The sequence below is a fragment of the Engraulis encrasicolus genome, chromosome 23 (genome assembly GCF_034702125.1).
Source record: "Engraulis encrasicolus isolate BLACKSEA-1 chromosome 23, IST_EnEncr_1.0, whole genome shotgun sequence".
Lineage (NCBI taxonomy): Eukaryota > Metazoa > Chordata > Actinopteri > Clupeiformes > Engraulidae > Engraulis > Engraulis encrasicolus.
In genome coordinates, this window is record NC_085879.1 from 31511320 (window position 1) to 31531147 (window position 19828).

Genomic DNA, 19828 nt, shown 5'->3' on the forward strand with positions numbered 1-19828 from the left:
GCACAGCAGTTTCTGGCGGGTAGCCACAACAAGTAGAAAGCCCAGACAACGCTTGTTTTAGGTTGCCAGTTGTAGAGTGGTTCGTTCAACGCATTAATAACAAATCTGGTCCATATTTCCCTTGGAGATAAACGTTAAAGTGGGCATTGCTTGGAATGATTTCCCAGTGATGGACTGGACTGGGGATCTAGCAGGAGTTAGTGGCACAGCTCTACGGATATCAGAGTCTAGCGAGCAGGCTCATCTCATTGGGTAGACATGTAGGGTATTACCTTCAGATTGTCCCTTTCATCAGCAATGTACAGACATCGACACACATATTATTGGGTGCGATGAACTCATTTGATCAGTCTCGTCGCCTGCCTCAGTGTTATCACGCCGTGTAGCCAGCAACAACGACCAACAACAACTGAGATTTCAATATGGCCGCCAGATAAAGTATCAAAATAAAAGTGTCTTGACTCGAATATGAATTCTATCAACTTCATCATAATCACCTCTAAGACATTAATGGATGGTAATACATGGTAATGCTAATACAAAACACTTTGCAAATACAAACAATTACTACGTGAAAGGATTAGTTAGAGGCACTGGCACTGGCCTAAAATTAAGTAGGCCTAGGCCTAGTATGATGATATTTTGCAATTCCCCCCATCACACACCCTAGCCTACAAATCTGTTTTAAAAGGACCGATATAAACTTCTTAATTTGTAGTAATTATAATGAGTGGATAATGAGACATTATTTTGCTGGGAGTGCGGTGACTGTTCAGGCTGAAAATGCAGGTGAATCAATCGCGCCGCCATAACAGAAATAACCTATTCCCGGCAGGAGGTTTATGTGGGCAGTAGATGTACTGGAAAGAAAGGCGTTCAAAGCAGATGTGTGTGTGTGTGTGTGTGTGTGTGTGTGTGTGTGTGTGTGTGTGTGTGTGTGTGTGTGTGTGTGTGTGTGCAGGACCGCTGACAGCTTTGGCTAGGCCCTGTCCAATGTCGTCTGAAAGGGCCCCCTCACCCAATAGGCCTACTGTACAAGTAATGTAATGAGGACCAAATTCTGGGGACCCCTCTCCCTGGGCCCCCCTTTGCCCCCCCCCCCCCTTCCATGTGTGTGTGTGTGTGAGAGAGAGAGAGAGAGGGAGAGGGAGAGTGAGATTGTGCACGCGCATGCATGCAAATGTGTGTGTGTGCGTGTGTGTGTGTGTGTGTGTGTGTGTGTGTGTTTGTGTGTGTGTGTGTTAGTTTATGTACACCAGTGTGGGTGGCTGACTGCTGGTGGGAGGGGTTAACAGTTTATTTTTCATTACCTTTAAATTTTGTACCAATTAATCTGCCCTATTTAATTATAAGCTGCACAAATTATAAACAATAAAGCCCAGCGGAGGGGAAAGTAATGTCTCCGGCGCGGAAGAGGAGCCCGCCATTGAGCACTCCGACATCCATCAGACCCCCCTGACAAGGCCTGTCAGCGGCTGAGAGAGACAGAGTGCCGGCGGGCCCATATGCCCCGTGGCTGATACGGAGCCTCGCAGCCCATCAGGAGGTCCCAGGAACTATAAAAGTCACGGCCATAATTGAAAGAGCTTAAAAAATGGTAACCCTAACAACCCTAATTAAACGGAATTGGTCTGCCTGAATGAGCTGCCCCCCTACCCACCTCCGTGCACAAATATAGCGAAATATAGTGTGTGTGTGTGTGTGTGTGTGTGTGTGTGTGTGTTTGTGTGTGTGTGTGTTCAGTGACACATGAGGCTTGGAAGATACTGTGGAATTTTTCGGGTGATATTGTGCCTGTGTCTGTGTGTGAAAGAGAGAGGGGTAGGAGAGTGCGAGAAAGAGAGAGAATCGAGAAAGTATCAGAAAGCTTTGAGATTGTGTCTCGAGAAAGCACAGTGTCTTGGCCATGCAAACATGCCTGGAGATGTGCTGTAGGCAGGAAGTGGTTTAAAAAACATATATTCTGTACATCGATACATCCTGCAGTAACTGCTGTTGTATGGAGATGTCTGTGTTAACAGGTCCATAAGATGAACTTGACAATGAGACCTGAGACCATGTGACAAACAGACCACACATTACATTACAGCAGGGGTCCCCAAACTTTTTTCTCTGGGGGCCACATTATCGTTCCTGACTGTGATCAGGGGCCGGGATCATTCATGTGGGCTTTATACTAGGCCATTGCCTGTTATAACCATAATTTCTAGCACAAAATAGTTTGTCATAACAAGTGATTTGCAAAAGAAGTGAGTACTTCACATGTTTTCCAATTTGAAATACCACAGGTATTCCTTTTAATTTCTAATAACAATGTAAAAATACCAAGGAAAGGTTAGAACAATATGGTGATTGACAGTGTATGAGTGATACAATAGAAATGGTAGGCCTGTTTATATTACAGTGAGATGAGAAACTATCAAGACAAGATATGATTGCTTCTTTGGGGCAGTTCAAATGTTGAGGTGCAGAGAGGTGGAGGGCCGGTCAAAGGGGCGTGGCGGGCCGCATCCGGTCCCCGGGCCTTAGTTTGGGGACCCCTGCATTACAGTATATTACACTTAGCTGACGTTTTTAATCCAAAGCGACTTAGAGTTTTTATTCAGGGTATTGGTTACAGTCCCTGGAGCAATCTGGGGTTATGAGCCTTGCTCAAGAGGACTTCAGCCATGGAGTGTGAGTGGAAGGGTGGGATTTGAACCCACAAGCCTCTGATCTAAAATCCACCTCCTTAAAGGGACACTGTGCAGGAAATGGTAAAAAAAAATAGTACTGCAACTACAGTATGTTGCTTATTGAAACTGGTCTGCCTATTGCCAAGTTTGATCTTTACATGAAAGTTTACTAAGTAATAAACACATATTTTCTAGTATGGTCCAAGTACAGTCATTTTTGAAGCTAAAAATGGCTATTTTTGGAAATTCAAAATGGCGGACCATGGAGAAGATCCCCCTTTTCATGTATGAAAAGTGCAATTTTTCCAGTCATAATGAATACTTAGAATTTGATGCTGGTGGTAAGTCATGAGTGAGCGGTTAGGGCGTCAGACTTGCATCCCAGAGGTTGCCGGTTCGACTCCCGACCTGCCAGGTTGGTGGGGGGAGTAATCAACCAGTGCTCTCCCCCATCCTCCTCCATGACTGAGGTACCCTGAGCATGGTACCGTCCCACCGCACTGCTCCCCATGGGGCGCCACTGAGGGCTGCCCCCTTGCACGGGTGAGGCATAAATGCAATTTCGTTGTGTGCAGTGTTCACTTGTGTGCTGTGGAGTGCTGTGTCACAATGACAATGGGAGTTGGAAAAAGTATTCATGAAAAAGGTCACATTACTGAATGTGCATCATGAATTCTGGAAATAAACAACTAAAAATCTCACACAGTGTCCCTTTAACCATTAGGCCACGGCTGCCCAAAATGTGCAGGCTACCTCCTTTTGTTCTCTTTTCCAAAGCTACGTTATGTCACACACCTATAATGAACTATTGACAGTAGCCTAGCTGTCTAGCCAGCACTGTTGACCATGATGTGTGATGCATGTAGAAGACTCTGGGTATAAATGTAAACATGGTCACTCCATGTGCACTTTTGTGCACTATTTTTTTTAATGTTATTTTCTTTGCACTTCTATTACTGTAACTAATTATATAATAGCCTATTACATTACGGACGTATTACTTGACAACATTTGTTGCTTCTTGGTCTCATACACATATACTTGACATGTGAAAAACTACGCTGCATTATATCATCTTGTAGTAATTCGTGAGTTTAGAATTATAAGGTTCTATCTCCGTTTAGGGTAGTTCTGAGATATTGAGCCTCAATGTTTTTACATCCCAGCTGTATTGTGAGATAGAACGTTTTTATTTCATTAATAACAATGTAAAATAATACTTTTTTTCACAAAAATAACACCACACAGGCATTAATAAGCATGTAATGGGTCAGATTATGTAAAAAACTCAATTTTACCAAAAATGGAGATAGAACCTTATAATTCTCAGCTCACGAATTGCATCATATATTTGGCAAACCTCAATGTGTAAAGCTTTAGAGTACAAACACAACACAGTGCAACTAAGGTCAAGTGAAGATCCTATGCGCTGGTGTGTCTTATGCGTGTGAATTCATGCCATTCAAATGTTTAGAGAACACAGTTTTTAAACCTATAGGTTATATATATATATATATATACATATATGTATATAAAATGCATTTTGCAATGCAATGCAATACCCAATACAAACATGTAAATTTCCCAAAATGTTCTAAAATAGATTCGCAACGAAGCTCTTCAAATCTGCAATGTGCAAATCTACGCTACGTAATTGAAAAATAAGTGCCATTTGTAACCATACAGTATAGCTTGGCTCAGGGACCCATTTTTCTTGGCCATATTTTCAATTGCATTCTGTTCCATTAACAGTTAATTGTTGCCAAACTAATGTGCAATTAACACCACAATCACTTAACCTCAGTGAGCCGTTCACTTTGGTTGTCCTCAAAAATAGGCAGTGAAATAAGGCAACAGTGCGACATAATTGAGAATGATCGTTACTTTTTGCGCTTCATTTATTTTTCTTTTCATTAACAATGTAGCAATTAAATACATTCGTTTACAAAATAGTCTAAACAAACTGGCTTGAAAAATTAGTCCACCGATGAATGACCCATCTTTTGATTTAGAATAGCTTACCCTTCGCTGAATGCACTGGGTGCTTAGAGAGATGCCACTCAAATGAACACGGCAGCAGTAGCAAGACCTACAGGGGGACACAAGGGTCAATTGTCCTGGGCCCAAGAGAGGGGACCCAAAATGGACCGTCAAAATAAATTGTATGAATTGGGTGGGGGGCTCTTTCAGATGACTTTGTCCTGGGCCCAGACAAAGCTGCCAGCAGCCCTAAAGTAGGCTATAGTGAATTGTTCTCTACTTTGGAACAAAAGGAGAATGTGGGTAGATGAAAATTAAGCTGTTTTTAAGTTCTTTTCAAAACATGATGCTGTTGGGGCAGTTTTAATTTGAACAGGAAACTGGTTCCAGCATTTGGAAGCATAATGGCTACATGCCATTTTACCCTGTCTGGATTTTATCCTAGGCACAACCAGACCTAAGACCCAAGATATCTTTTTAAAAATATATAAATATATTATACTTATATATTTTTTTTTAGGGGCTTTTATGCCTTTACTTTGATACTTGGCCGGACTTGAACCGGGGTCCCCGTGGGCATGCAAGCCCAAATGTGGGGGGCTTAGCGTGCTGCGCCGCAGCGCCCCCCAGACCCAGTCCCAGATATCTTTTAGGATGATATTAGTCTAGCATATCTGCAATAACCTGACTGCGCGAAACTATCTGCGCACAACTCAACCTCTGATGGTTGCAAACCGCTGTCAGTCAAAAAAAATAGTGCACGTGGTTGGCTGCCAGTGTCTTGCCCCTCCTCATAACATCGTGTTTACAAACATTCAGAACCCATGTATACGTATTTAGGGTCTAGGTGTTGAATTTGGTTGTGTGCACTGTGTGCTACATACAGTAGGCTACCTTCTGATTACAATGACCACTGAGAGCTCATCTCTTTTCTCTATCCTAAATGAGTGCAGGAGGGGGTGGGGGACTTGGGATGCTACAGTGAAGAGTGGACAAGAAATGAGTGGGAGAGAGAGACAGAGGAGGATCGAAAAATGACCTCGGACCGGAATGGAAAACAGGTCCCCAGCATAACAGTACACATACAGTAAGTTACATGTACATCAGTGATGGCTCTGAATGACCCGCAGAACATTCATTTGTAAAGAGCTCTACCCCTGCTCAGGGACTGATTATAACTCCATGGGCCCCTGGGCCAGACAACAAGAAAGTCCCCCCCCCATTCATGGGTGTTGCTCGCTTAGAAAAAGATTTAGGGTTTTTTGGACCAAATGTTAATCCTTTGTTTTTGAGGGGTTCGGGGGGAATACAGTTGTTAAAAGTGCAAGTTTAACGCAATATGAGAATGGAAATATAGAGGCTTGGGCTTCAGGGCCCCCTTGACTTTTGGGGCCCTGGTCCTGGGCCTGGTAGGCCAGTGCAATAATCCGTTCTATTCCCTCTTCATGTTTGTACCAACAGTACAGTACAGTAGCTGGACTTGGAGTACATAATAATTCCACCTATTGTCATTGTGACACAGTGAGCACAAGGGAACCTCTACAGCACACAAGGGAACACTGCACACAATGAAATTGCATTCATGCCTCACCCGTGCAAGGTGGCAGCCCTCAATGGCGCCCCTAGGAAGCAGTGCAGCAGGACAGTACCATGCTCAGGGTACCTCCGTCATTGCTGAGGATGGGGGAGAACACTGGTTGATTACTCCCCCCACCAACCTGGCGGGTCGGGAGTTGAACCGGCAACCTTTGAGCTACAAGCCCTAACCGCTTACCCATGACTGACCCATACTGTAACAGTTGCTGAACTTGGGGTACCAATATATTTCCAAGGTTACACTCAGAAGACTTTAAAATACTCAGCATTTCAATGATTTCAACTAATCTAATTAGTTACCCACTTTGTGAAATGGTTTGAGAAATATAACGGCGATTGGTTTTCCAATTCATTGCTTTAATTACCAACTCGGGGTTTTCCCTCCATCTTTTAAAAATCTTTTATCTTGTGCCAACAGGGTCAAGTGTCGTATTTAATCAGTATAAATTTTACGTATCGAGTTGTAGGGAAATTAATTTAGCATTAAGAACTAAGGCAGAGCTGAGGCCTGGATTCATGCTTCAGGGGGTTAAAGCACACACACATACACTCACACGCACGCACACATACACTCACACGCACGCGCACACACACACACACACACACACACACACACACACACACACACACACACACACACACACACACACACACACACACACACACACACACACACACAGCTCCTCTCTAGTTATCTCCCTCTCCTTTGGTGTGTGTGTGTGTGTGTGTGTATGCGTGCGTGCGTGCGTGCATGTGTTTTTATCAGAAAGCCTTCTGCCTAGAGCAGTTACAGTTTGTGCTGCTCTCTCTCTCTCTCATTCTCTCTCTCTCTCTCTCTCTCTCACACACACACACACACACACACACACACACACACACACACACACACACACACACATTCACACACACACACACACACACACACACACACACACACACACACACACACACACACACACACACACACACACAAAGACACAGAGTGGCAGAAGGCTAATTCCGCACTCCCATATTAATGAATGTAATTATGCTAGCTCATTGAGCTAATCTGCCATCATAAAGGGTGCAAAAAAACCTGCCACCTCTGCAGCTCTGATAATAATGTTTTATTTCTCACAGGAAATTTGTTGAAATTACAAATGTGTATATTATGGACATTAGTATTTAGCCAGTATTTATTTTTTTATTGGCATCCAAATAACACACACGCAACCACACACACATGACACACACGTCTTTGCATACACAAACTCACCTACACATGCGTATGCACACACACACATGCACACACACACAGACACAGACACACGCACACACACACACACACAGAGAGAGCGAGAGAGAGAGAGAGAGATAGAGAAAGAGCGAGAGAGAGAGAGAGAGAGCGAGAGAGAGAGAGAGAGAGAGAGAGAGAGAGAGAGAGAGAGGGAGAGAGAGAGAGAGAGAGTGAAACTCATTCCCTCTGGTCATTGTGATCAGAGAACACATACTGTAACAAAACACACCAATGGAGTCCGCATTGAATCCGCATGAAACATGTGAATTTAATCCCCATCATGGTACACTGTATTGTAGGTACCCAAGGAACCTACAGCCGTCACTGTAGGTGCGTTCAGACTGACAAAGAACTGTGCCGGTGGCCGTTCCTCCACCTTATCTTGAACCATGGTGTGCGCTGAGCGTTCGGGAACCAGAAAGTTGATTTGCAAATGGAAACCGAAAATACTTCTTTTTTGCCAGCGAACAGTGAAAAGTAAGGTAAGGTAGGCCTATAGGCTTTATTGATACCCAAAGGTAGATTTGAAGGGTTTATTTGCAAAACGGCGTATCTCCATTTTGTAGAATGTTGGGAAATTGACCTTTTGTATTGGGCATTCCATTGAATTGCATTGCAAAATGCATTTTATATAGGTTAAAAAAAGTATGTTCTCAAAATATTTGAATGGTAAGAATTCACACATAAGTGATATGACCTCTGAAGAGTCATTTTCAATAATAAGATGCAAAAGTCAAAAAATGGAGATACACCGTTTTGCAAATAAACCCTTCAATTCTTGGTAGGTAAAAAGTAGGGGCTTACAACAGCACCACACAGTATGCGGGAGGTTATAGCACTTAAGTTCCAAACAGAACTGGTGTGGCACTGTGGTTGGCCTAAAAACAGTAGGCCTATTGTGGGGGAATCCCTCAAAGTCCTGGGAGAAACCTAAACGATCTCAGGGGAATCTACTGCTGCCTGTACAACTTGGTTCTTGGAAAAACTTGGAAAAAAGGTCTTGTTGAAGGTTCTTCAGAGAACCGACTATCTCAAAGGTTCTTTGATGAACCCTTTCAGTTCCACGGAACAACCCTAATGGTTCACCCGAAGGTACTTTGAGGAACCTTGTGATTTTTACAGTTTATTTGTGAGGCATGACAAGGGTGCTAGGCAGCCATGGCCATATTGGTTAGGCAGGTGGTCTTAAAGGTACACTGTGTGTGATTTTTAATTGTTTATATCCAGAATTCATGCAACCCATTCACTAATGTTATCTTTTTCATGAATACTTACCACCACCATCAAATTCTAAGTATTCATTATGACTGGGATAATTGAACTTTTCATACATGAAAAGGGGGATCTTCTCCATGGTCCGCCATTTTGAATTTCCAGAAATAGCCATTTTTAGCTGCAAAAATGACTGTACTTGGGCCACACTAGAAAATATTAGTTTATTACTTATTAAACTTTCATGAAAAGATCACATTTGGCAATAGGCAGCCCAGTTTCAATGAGCAGCATAGTTGCAGTACCTTTTTTGACCATTTCCTGCACAGTACCTTTACAGGTAAGATCAGAGGGTTGGTTTGAATTCCCTGGTTACCTCTCCATATACCTCCATCCATGGCTGAAGTACCCTTGAGCAACGGACCTATCCCCAAATTGCTCCAAGGACTGTAACCAATACCCTGTAAATAACTGTAAGTGGTTTTGGATGAAAGTGTCAGCTAAGTGTAATGTAATGATGTAATAAATGGTGCTCGGGGAGCAGGGCCCACCACAGTCTGAGGGCAGGGTCTAGGAGAGCACTGGCCAGTTACAGTAGGTACACACAGTACAGTACATGGAAAGACACCCACCTATTCATGTATGAAAAGGTATGTGCAAGCCAAATGGTAGTAAATATTCTGGTAAGGACTGTAACGCGCTCAACTCAAACAAAGTAAACAACTGGGTGCTCATTCCTCGAGAATATATGAATTAAAGAAAAAGCAGGACAGCACTCCAAGTTTTTGTGTTTTATTGACGTCGGGCAATAAAACACAAAAACTTGGAGTGCTGTCCTGCCTTTTCTTTAATTAGTAAATATTCTGGTAAAATACTAAATTTGTGAACTGGCAGGGAAAGGAATGGCAAAGTAAATCTCGGTGGGGAAGAGAAAATATCAGTAAAGCAGTTTTTTGGTGTAAAGACTTAGTATCAGACGGTTGTATAAACCATCTTTATTTTATTTTCCCTTTTCTTTCAAGACTGTGCATTCGTTATATATATTTTATAAACGAGTGATAGGATAGCCTACACATCGCCTTACTGGAACAAAAGCGCCAGAAAGATAGGCAAGGCCAAATATTCCAGTTAATTAATTTCGCCACTGACTGTCCATTTGATGGGGATTCATGGTTTGCCTCCCGCCATCCCGCTTGCCGTTGATTGGAGGACAACCGCTGCCTGTCTGACGTTTTAGTGTTACAACTGCCTAATTAAAGTGGATTAAATTCAAGTCACTAAGGGTTTTTGTTCTTATTTGCAGGGGGGAAATGGCAACATAGGCCGTGGTAGGCTACTAGTCTCAGTTACTCCTATCAATATCCGTTCCTGGATGCCATCATGATGTTATCTCCTGCAGGTGCACTGAACGGTGACAAGGTTTTCGGGCGCACGAGACATGAAGATGAACAATCCGTCCAGGCAAAATGTGATCTGTTGTCCTTCAGTGTTGAGGCGCTTATGTCCAATAACAAAACGAAAACTGCGTATGACCACTGCGTAAAAGTATGTAGTAGGGCTACTCAAGCGGGAACTTTTCCCCAGCGCTCCAGTGCAACTGCGGGAGCTGACGGTGCTCGAGTCAGCGCACTGCACTCCTCCTCCTCATTGACACCCACTTGTTCACACGTCTTGTCCGGACGACTTGTGAAAATCGCTGAAGATTCTTATGCCAAGCTGGCAAAACAGGAACGAACCTCGTCATGGACAGTACATCTACGATTTCCACCCAGTAAGTAGCACATAAGATGTCTCAAAGACAACGATGGATTTTAATCTTGCACTCTCTTGTTATGATATATGGTAGACTATTGCAATTCAATTGCAACGAATAGGCACCGTGCAATTGCTAGTAGAGTTAAAAACAAATCAAGTAAGCGGTAGAATGTGTGTAGACATTAAACATATGCCATTTAAGTACATTTCCATTTGAGCATGTGCGTGCGCAAAAACATGCACCAGTGAAGTTCAGTTGGCTTGAAGTTGCATTGATTTGGTTTGCTCTACTCTGTGTCAAAATAAAATGTTTATTATTATTATTATTATTATTATTATTATTATTATTTATAACAATAATAATAATTATTATTATTATAATTACATTTGGTTGCAGTCCAGGCAATTGAAATAATCACTCCCTTTTTTATACGGAAATTCGGTTAGGCATCCATTTTGTCCTACTTCTTCCTTCACATATGAAGTACAATTCTCTTAGTTTTTACTGTCTTGGCTATTTTAAATCTATTCAAGGCTAAAGGTCATTGATGACCAATCAAGAACTCACATCCCAAGCTTCACATTTCCCATCCCAAGACTTTTCTCTCACAAATTTTATAAGGAACATTGATGACATCAGTATATGTAAATATTATTATTAGGCTATTATTATTATTGATGTTATTATTATTATTATGCACCGTGTGTGTGTGTGTGTGTGTGTGTGTGTGTGTGTGTGTGTGTGTGTGTGTGTGTGTGTGTGTGTGTGTGTGTGTGTGTGTGTGTGTGTGTGTGTGTTCATAAAGAGAGCTTAGGAAAAAGCCCAGAAAAGTGCCATAAAATTGGCCCAATAAATGTGTGACGTCATCATCAGGTTGTGGTCTGTGGTCTGTGGTGATAAGAGGAGAGTCTCACACCAACAGCCTTTTCTCACCAACAGCCATCAAACTCTCACACCTCGCTCCACTCACTAATTACTCCATTTCTCTGTCGCTGTATATTGTGGTTTATGATTAGTCTAACAGGCTTTACAGTGGAAATGACACTGGAATCGTTTTCAGTCTGCTGATCCGGTGATTCGGTTATGGGTTGTTGTATAAATGAAAGCAGAAAAAGTGAAAGCCCGATTGGGAAACTCGAACTCCCATTGCCATTGTGACACAGCACTCCAGAGCGCACAAGTGTTTACTGCACACAACGAAATTGCATGTATGCCTTACCCATACAAGGGGGCAGCCCTAGGGGGCAATGCGGCGGGACGGTACCATGCTCAGGGTACCTCAGTCATGGAGCAGGATGGGGGAGAGCACTGGTTAATTACTCCCCCCACCAAACTGGCGGGTGGGGAGTCGAACCGGCAACCCTTGGGCTACAAGTCTGACGCCATAACCGCTTACCCATGAATGCAGTCTAAACCTACTGATTCGTCTAGTTTTGCAGTTACACAGTGTATAAGCATTTGCATAGTTCAACTCAGATGGATCCAGATGGTTCTTGGTTTGCACTCTGCCCTAGTGTTTTTTTGTTTCTCAGCAGTCAAGTCGTTATAGTATTTTTTTTAGTTGCATTTGCAACTAGAAATCACCAGAGGGCGACATATGTCTGTGAAGGTTGTCATTCTTCCAGGAGTAGCTGTAGACAACTGGCCTATGTTTTTGAACTTGAAGGGTGACGTTGAGGAACCTTTGTGGTGCTCTGTGCTTTCCAGAGGTGTAAAAAGTAAATGTGAATTCACAGTGTAAGCACACTAGCACGTGCTATTTCATAGCTGTTACACCATTTACTCCATTGTACTTAATGAGAGAGAGACTGTGTTGTTACTGAAAAATAACTAAGAACCTAACAAGGACCCAACACAAACTTGATCCAACAAGTGCAGAGTCAGCTGATTGTTTGAGGTGTGGGGGTTGCCTTTATTATTTCTTTGACCGGACAGTGCAGATACATACAGGAAGCGAGTGGGAAAAGAGAGAGATGGGGAAGGATCGGCAAAGGACCTTGGCCGGAATTGAACCCCGGTCGCCAGCAGGCGAGTGCCTTACCGTTAGAGCCAGGGTAATCTGATTGTAAGACAAGTACACAGAGCTACTGGTTACTCGGATAAGTTACCTGATAAGGAAACCGTGTTTCTTTTTTTTCACTTTTACTTTTTACTTTTGACACCTCTGCTGTTCTCTGAATATGTTCATCTGTGTCCCTGCCAGAGTTGTAGTAGATAGAAGTACTTCAAAAAGTGTAATAACAACACTAGTAGTACAACATGGTGTGAACTTTGTAATATATCATACTACTATTGTTGTATTTTACATCTGTGAAAGTACTTCTACTTCTACTTTATACAACTCTGGTCCCTGCTCCTAATCTCCAAAAGTCAGGTATTTGGAAACTGGAAAGTTGGATTTGGTTCCCAAGTGGTGGAATGGTCTCCCATAGGCAGCAAGACTAAGTACATCTCTTGCAGCCTTCAAGAAGCAAGTAAAGACTCTCCTCTTTCATGTTTATCTACTAACTAGACTAATGCTTGAGCTTCCCTAGCCCCAGGTCAGACTCTTGACATGATGTGTGTGTGTGTGTGTGTGTGTGTGTGTGTGTGTGTGTGTGTGTGTGTGTGTGTGTGTGTGTGTGTGTGTGTGTGTGTGTGTGTGTGTGTGTGTGTGTGTGTGTGTACTCTACTTTACAAAAAAAACCTGTGCACATTGTATCTGCTAGTGATGTCAGCTATGATTATGTCCTCGTTTGTAAGTCGCTTTGGTTATGAAGTGTCTGCCAAATGTAATGTAATTTAATGTTCCCAACTGGAACCAAGCGAAGCAGCAGCAGAGCGTCATTACAGAGTAGACGTCAGCCAGGCTCATCCAGGTCCTAGTAGGCTATACAGTAAATTGTTAAACAAAAATGATCAACTTGGGAAGATCACCAAGGAGCGCTTTGGTTCCCAATGTAACGTGTGCGGGAACCGATCTGGACCACCTGAAAGCAGCTCAAGTGTGTTTATCTGGTAGCATTTTAATGCTGACAGAGAAGCGCGCGAAAGTCACCTCATCAGCCTCATGTCCTCAGCGGGAAGCACATGACCAACAGCAAATCCTCCCAAGTGCCCGTGTCTAGTTACCTCCGCCAAGGAGGTTATGTTTTGGGTCACGTTGGTTTGTCTGTCTGTCTGTCGGTTTGTCCGTCTGTCTGTCTCTGTCTGTCTGTCTCTGTCTGTCTGTCTGTCTGTCAGCAGGATAACTCAAAGAGTTATGGACAGATTTTGATTACATTTGGTGGAGTTGTTGGAAATGACAAAAGGAAGAAATAATATAATTTTGGTGGTGATCCGACCCATGATCCGAATCCAGGACATTTTTAAAAGATTCTTCACCATTGCGGGATAGGGCGAATTTTGATATTCCTGTTTCTAACTCCACAAAAAGAAGGCAGAAAGACTTTGGGGAAAAACGAGGGTGTAACATAGTCTAATGTTCTATCAAACAGCTTCCTTGGCGGAGGTCTGCACTCTCTGAGTACATGTCTAGTTAATATAGTTCTAGTAGTATTTAGTTCTAGTTCTAGCTCTAGGAGTTCTAGGAGTATTCTTGTAATTCTAGCAGTATATCTTGTTTACTGTAGATACCGTATGTTTTACCTTCTCAGGACAAGTCACCTCCCCATCTACTGCCTGTACTCTGCGAAGGCGAAAGACCCAACAGTTAAAGCCTACAAGTGACCATGTCTAGTTAACACATTCATTTTAGTTCATTTGTTAACATGATTGCTGTATGTGTGTATGTACTATGTTTTTCCTTCCCAGGGCAAGTGACGTCCTCATCCGCCACGTGTCCTCTGCATATACAATGGGCTATAAAAAATATATGACTTGGCCCTGCTGTGGCCAACCGGTAGGACGCTCGGCTGCCATGCGGCTGACCCGGGTTCTATTCCCGGCCCGGGGTGCTTTGCTGACCCCTCCCCATCTCTCTCCCAATTCGCTTCCTGTCCACCTCTCACACTGTCCTGTCAAAATAAAGTCGGGAAAAGACCAACAAAATAGATAAGACTTGGCTTGACTTTTGACTTAGGGTAACATGTTTCCTGTATTTCCTGTGTTTCCATCTCAGGACAGGTGACCTCCTCATCGGCCACGTGTCCCTTGCGTAAGCACAAGACGAACCGTAAGCCGCGTACCCCCTTCACCACCTCGCAGCTGCTGGCGCTGGAGCAGAAGTTCTGCCAGAAGCAGTACCTGTCCATCGCCGAGCGCGCTCAGTTCTCCACCTCCCTCAGCCTCACAGAGACACAGGTGATTACAGAGGGGGGGGACAGGTGATGACAGAGCGGGGGGGGCAAGACACAGGTGATTACAGTGTGTGTGTGTGTGTGGGGGGGGGGGGGGGTGCCGAAACACAGGTGATTCAAAAGGGGGGTGCCAAGACACATGTGATTACAGGTGATTGGGGGGGTGACAAGACACAGGTGATTATAGAAGTGGGGACAGGTGATTAAAGAGTGTGTGGGGGCGACAAGACACAGTGTGATAACAGAGTGAGGGGGACAGGTGATTCCGGGGGGGCGGGGGGGCCGCCGAGACAGGTGATTACAGAGTGTGTGTGTGTGTAGGGAGCGTGCCGAGACAGGTGATTACAGAGTGTGGGGTGGGGCACAGAGAGACAGGTGATTACAGAGTGTGGGGGGGGGGGGGGCGAGACAGGTGATTACAGGGGGGGGGGGCACAGAGAGACAGGTGATTACAGAGTGGTGGGGAGCGTGCCGAGACAGGTGATTACAGAGTTGGGGGGGGGCACAGAGAGACAGGTGATTACAGAACAGAGAGACAGGTGATTACAGAGTTGGGGGGGGCACGGAGAGACAGGTGATTGGGGGGGCACCCGAGACACAGGTGATTACGGGAGGAGGGGGACCTAGAGACAGGTGATTAGAGAGACAGACACGGGTGGGCGCGGGGGCTAACGAGACAGATGATTATACGGGGGCAGGTGATGACGAGGCAAGGAGGCATTTTTGGAAATTGTATAGAATATTTTGGAAATCTTAAAGTAAAGCTAGGCCTATATCTGCTCTCTGTTTCTCTCTCTGTCCCATCCTGTCTGGGTTTGTTAGATCTACTGGGTTAAAAAAGAAATATGTTAAACTTTACCCTCTCGTCTGTCCCCTCTGTGTCATGGCTTTGGGCAGGGCCGGCCCAAGCCTTTATGGGGCCCTAAGCAAAATTTCATCCAGGGCCCCCATACCACCACTTACTCAACATCAGATGCTTCATAAGCTTCATTTACTGTACTTGCCTGGGTATTAGCTATAGGGACATAGGCGTGCTGAGTAGGGAAAATGGTGGAGAGTTAATTGCTTCCTGGAACTTTGCTCCTCACAGGGGGCCCTGGTGGCGTGGGGGCCCTAAGCCATCACATAGTTCACTTATGCCTCGGACCGGCCCTGGCTTTGGGGGTGTAAAAGGACAGTATTACACAGATGCCAGAGCTAATTCTAGTAGGTGCTGTGGAAATTACTGTAGAGGGGTCTACTAAGTGGGAGGTCCCACACGTCCCCTATGTGTTGTGGTCCTCCATTAGTCATTCAGTTACCTGATCATGGTATTGGTTGCATACTGTGTACACCTACTGTAGCCTATGTTACAGGAACAGAGAGGACATACTGTATTGTCCACTTTGCACACAGTGACAAAAATGTAAAAGCTCATTCTCTCAGCTGGGAAATGGGTTTATTCACACACAGAGATAGACAAACACACACACACACACACACACACACACACACACACACACACACACACACACACACACACACACACACACACACACACACACACACACACACACACACACACACACATACACACACACACACACACAGGGGACCCTTCTTTAAAGGGTTGCCGTGCAATGCACTACGACTTGGTCAGCAAGCGGTTCTGGTAACAGCAAATTTATAACATTGTGTCTTAATGAGTTAAAAGCATAAAAGCCCATACAAAAACATTTAAAGGTACACTATGCAGGAAATGGACAAAAAGGGTACTGCAACTATGCTGCTCATTGAAACTAGGCTGCCTACTGCCTAATTTGATCTTTTCATGAAAGTTTACTAAGTAATAAACTAATATTTTCTGGTATGGCCCAAGTACAGTCATTTTTGCAGCTCAAAATGGCTATTTCTGGAAATTCAAAATGGCGGACCATGGAGAAGATCCCCCTTTTAATGTATGAAAAGTGCAATTTTTTCAGTCATAATGAATACTTAGAATTTGATGGTGGTGGTAAGTATTCATGAAAAAGGTAACATTAGTGAATGGGTAGCATGAATTCTGGAAATAAACAACTAAAAATCTTGCACAGTGTACCTTTAAAGAAAACAGCTCAATTACAGTAACTCGAGCAAAAGTAATCACTTAAGTAACGGAGGACACACAGAGTGTGGTTGACCCGGGATGGGAGTGAGTGTAACGGAGGCCAACTAGCAGAGTGTGGCAAGGAATGTTAGTAAACCTCCCTCCCGAATCCTCATACAGTATCATATCAGTAGCATTGGGCTCTCAGGCTGGACCTTAGTCGTGCAGTATCGTGCTGTGACTCCCATACCCGAACCAATGCGTTGACTAGGAGGTGGCAAGTTCGCGGCTCCGAGAGAGGGACGGACTGTGCGGGAACACCTCAGTTACACTGCTGCCGTTGACCCGGGATGGGAGTGAGGTTTAGGGGGGTGAGTGTAACGGAGGCCAAGTAGCAGAGTGTGGCGTGGAAAGTTAGTAAATCTCCCTCCCGAAGCCTCATACAGTATCAGGAGCGTTGGGCTAACGGACTGGTCCTTTAGTCCAGCGGTATCGTGCTGTGACTCCCATACCCGAACCCATGCGTTGACAAGGAGGTGGCAAGTTTGCGGATCCGAGGGGGACAGACTGCACGGGAACACCTCAGGTTACACTTACAACTATTCCATGGCCCTACCATGGAGCAAATGGTAGGGCACTCGTATGCTATGCGGCCGACCCGGGTTCGACTCCCGGCCCGGGTCCTTTGCCGACCCTTCCCCATCTCTCTCTGCCCATTCACTTCCTGTCACTACCTTCAGAGGCGCATCTTGTCACCAGGCGAGGCAGGCAGCCGCTTGGGGCCCCCAAGCCTATAGATTGAGAATAACAGCTAAGATTTTAAACTACGGCAGTGGCGATTTGTTGTGAAGGTACATTCTTTTGAATTTTCGCTTGGGGCCCAAACTTACTCTAGAATCACCTCTGACTTCCTTCACTGTCCTGTCAAATGAAGGCAATAAAAAGCCCCAAAACATATATATTTAAAAAAAAAAACTTAACTACTATTCCACCCTTGCAGGTGAAGATCTGGTTCCAGAACAGACGTGCCAAGGCCAAACGACTGCAGGAGGCGGAGCTGGAGAAGTTGAAGCTGGCCACTGTAGCCAAGCCCCTGCTGGCCCCGCCCCCGCCCGGGTTCAAATACTCCTTCCCCCTCAGCCTGTGTGTCTCCGAGACCGAGGAATGCCAAAAACAAACGCGGCTTCTGGGCTTTCCCTCCCCCGTCTCTCCTATGGACTTCTATGCAGCACATTTCGGATACATACACCACACACTGTAAGGACTTGAATCAGAGATACTATAGACAGAGATAAGTCATTCTAGTTCTTTACCGGTATCCACTTTATGTCGCGTGAACGCCCCTTTAGGAGACCTTAGGTTAGGAGACCTTTGGAGTCCTGAGGTTGAGAATAAATTAAGTCCCCTTAGCACTGTAGATAGCGCACGTCTTGTGCAAACACCACAAAAAGAGAAGAAGGAGGAGGGGACAATGCCCCCTTAGGAGACCCAACTTGAACACACTGGGTATTTCTCAAAACCTAGTGCGCATACTTCCAAGTGTATCAGCCTAATTAGTCACGCCCAGAGATTGGATACTCTTTGGTGACCTCTACGAAGTATCCAATCTCTGGGTGTGACTAATAAAGAGTATCCAATCACTGGGCGTGACTAATTAGGCTGAATGCACTTGGAAGTGTGCGCACTAGGTTTTGAGAAATGCCCACTCTTTTGCATTGGGTGGGCGGGTTTTGATTCCTCTTTATTACTCTGTCTATCCTCTTTGGTAAGGATATGGAGAACCGTAGTCACGCCCTCTACTTCCTGACCATGAGGACATAAGTTGCGCAAAAAAAAGAATAAAAGTGAACGAGAAGAGTCGTGGTGGATTTGTGGTGCATACGTAGGTGGATTTGGAAGGTTTGGATTGGCGTCGTAAAGCCACTCATTTCAAGTAATTATTTTTTGACTCCCGTGCCCCATGAGGCGACAGGTAGCGGTGGAGACTTACTGGGCGAATACACCGGCCGCGACGTGATCAAGCGACACAGAATCACTGCAGCAAGAGCGATACGAGCGATAAAAGCCACAGAGTATGTCAGTTAAAACCAGAATGTAAGTATTCCAACATTCCAATCAGTTGTGGCGACTGTCACCAAACCGCGTCATAGCTAATTTGGATAACATTGCCAGGAGTTCAACTACAAACTGTTGCTCTAGTAGCGCAAATCGCCTCTGGTCGCACCGAATCGAATTTGTCGTGCAACTCATTACAAAGTCAATTACTTCCGTCACTGGACTCGCTCATGTCGCGCTTGGTCTATTCGTGCCTTTAGGTATCCCATTCCTGGGTTGGGGGTGTGACACTGGAATGCTCACTCCTTTGACGTCACTCCTGTGACTCACAGTGTTTGTGATATTGTAACGATGTTTCTTGCGCGATACGTCATTGATGTCTGTCAATAGTCTTGGATATTTCTCAAAAGTGAAGTGTTTTAGCCTTGCTAGTGCGAGTAACGCCCATTTTTCGCAGGAGTATTTATTAAATACACTTAGAACTAATTATTGGATACTCCTTGGTGAAATTCGCGAAAATGGGTGTTATTCGAACACTTCACTTTGAGATATGCCCACTGTCTGGGTCATTTTTGTGGTTCTTAAAGGTACACTGTGCAGGAAATGGTCAAAAAAGGTAGGGTAGACTGAGTACATTTGGGTACACTTTTATTTTTGTCCCTTTCCACGCACAAATTAGACACAAATTAGGTTGTTTTGGACAGAACATGTATTCAGGATGTGGGCAAATATAATAAAGGAATCATATCTCTAGGATGTTTAATGTTTATGTAATTAATAAAACAAAAAAGGTGCACTTTTGTCCCAACTGTACCCTAGCTAAAAACGATGGGGTACAGTTGAGACTTAGCAGAGTACAGTTGAGACACCATTCTTATCAATGGGAGGTAATAGCCTTGGGAGTTAATAGCATGGCCGATAGCAAAATACTGTACG

General features: G+C 44.3%; 1 protein-coding gene across 1 annotated transcript; it reads left to right on the forward strand.

Moving 5' to 3' along the window:
• The first annotated feature begins 10122 nt into the window (after positions 1-10122).
• LOC134439976 (homeobox protein MSX-2-like) lies at positions 10123-18098 on the forward strand. The gene is made up of 3 exons (XM_063189904.1): positions 10123-10284; positions 14600-14776; positions 17838-18098. The coding sequence occupies exons 1-3, from the start codon at positions 10123-10125 to the stop codon at positions 18096-18098; spliced, it is 600 nt and encodes a 199-aa protein (XP_063045974.1).
• The last annotated feature ends 1730 nt before the right edge of the window (positions 18099-19828 follow it).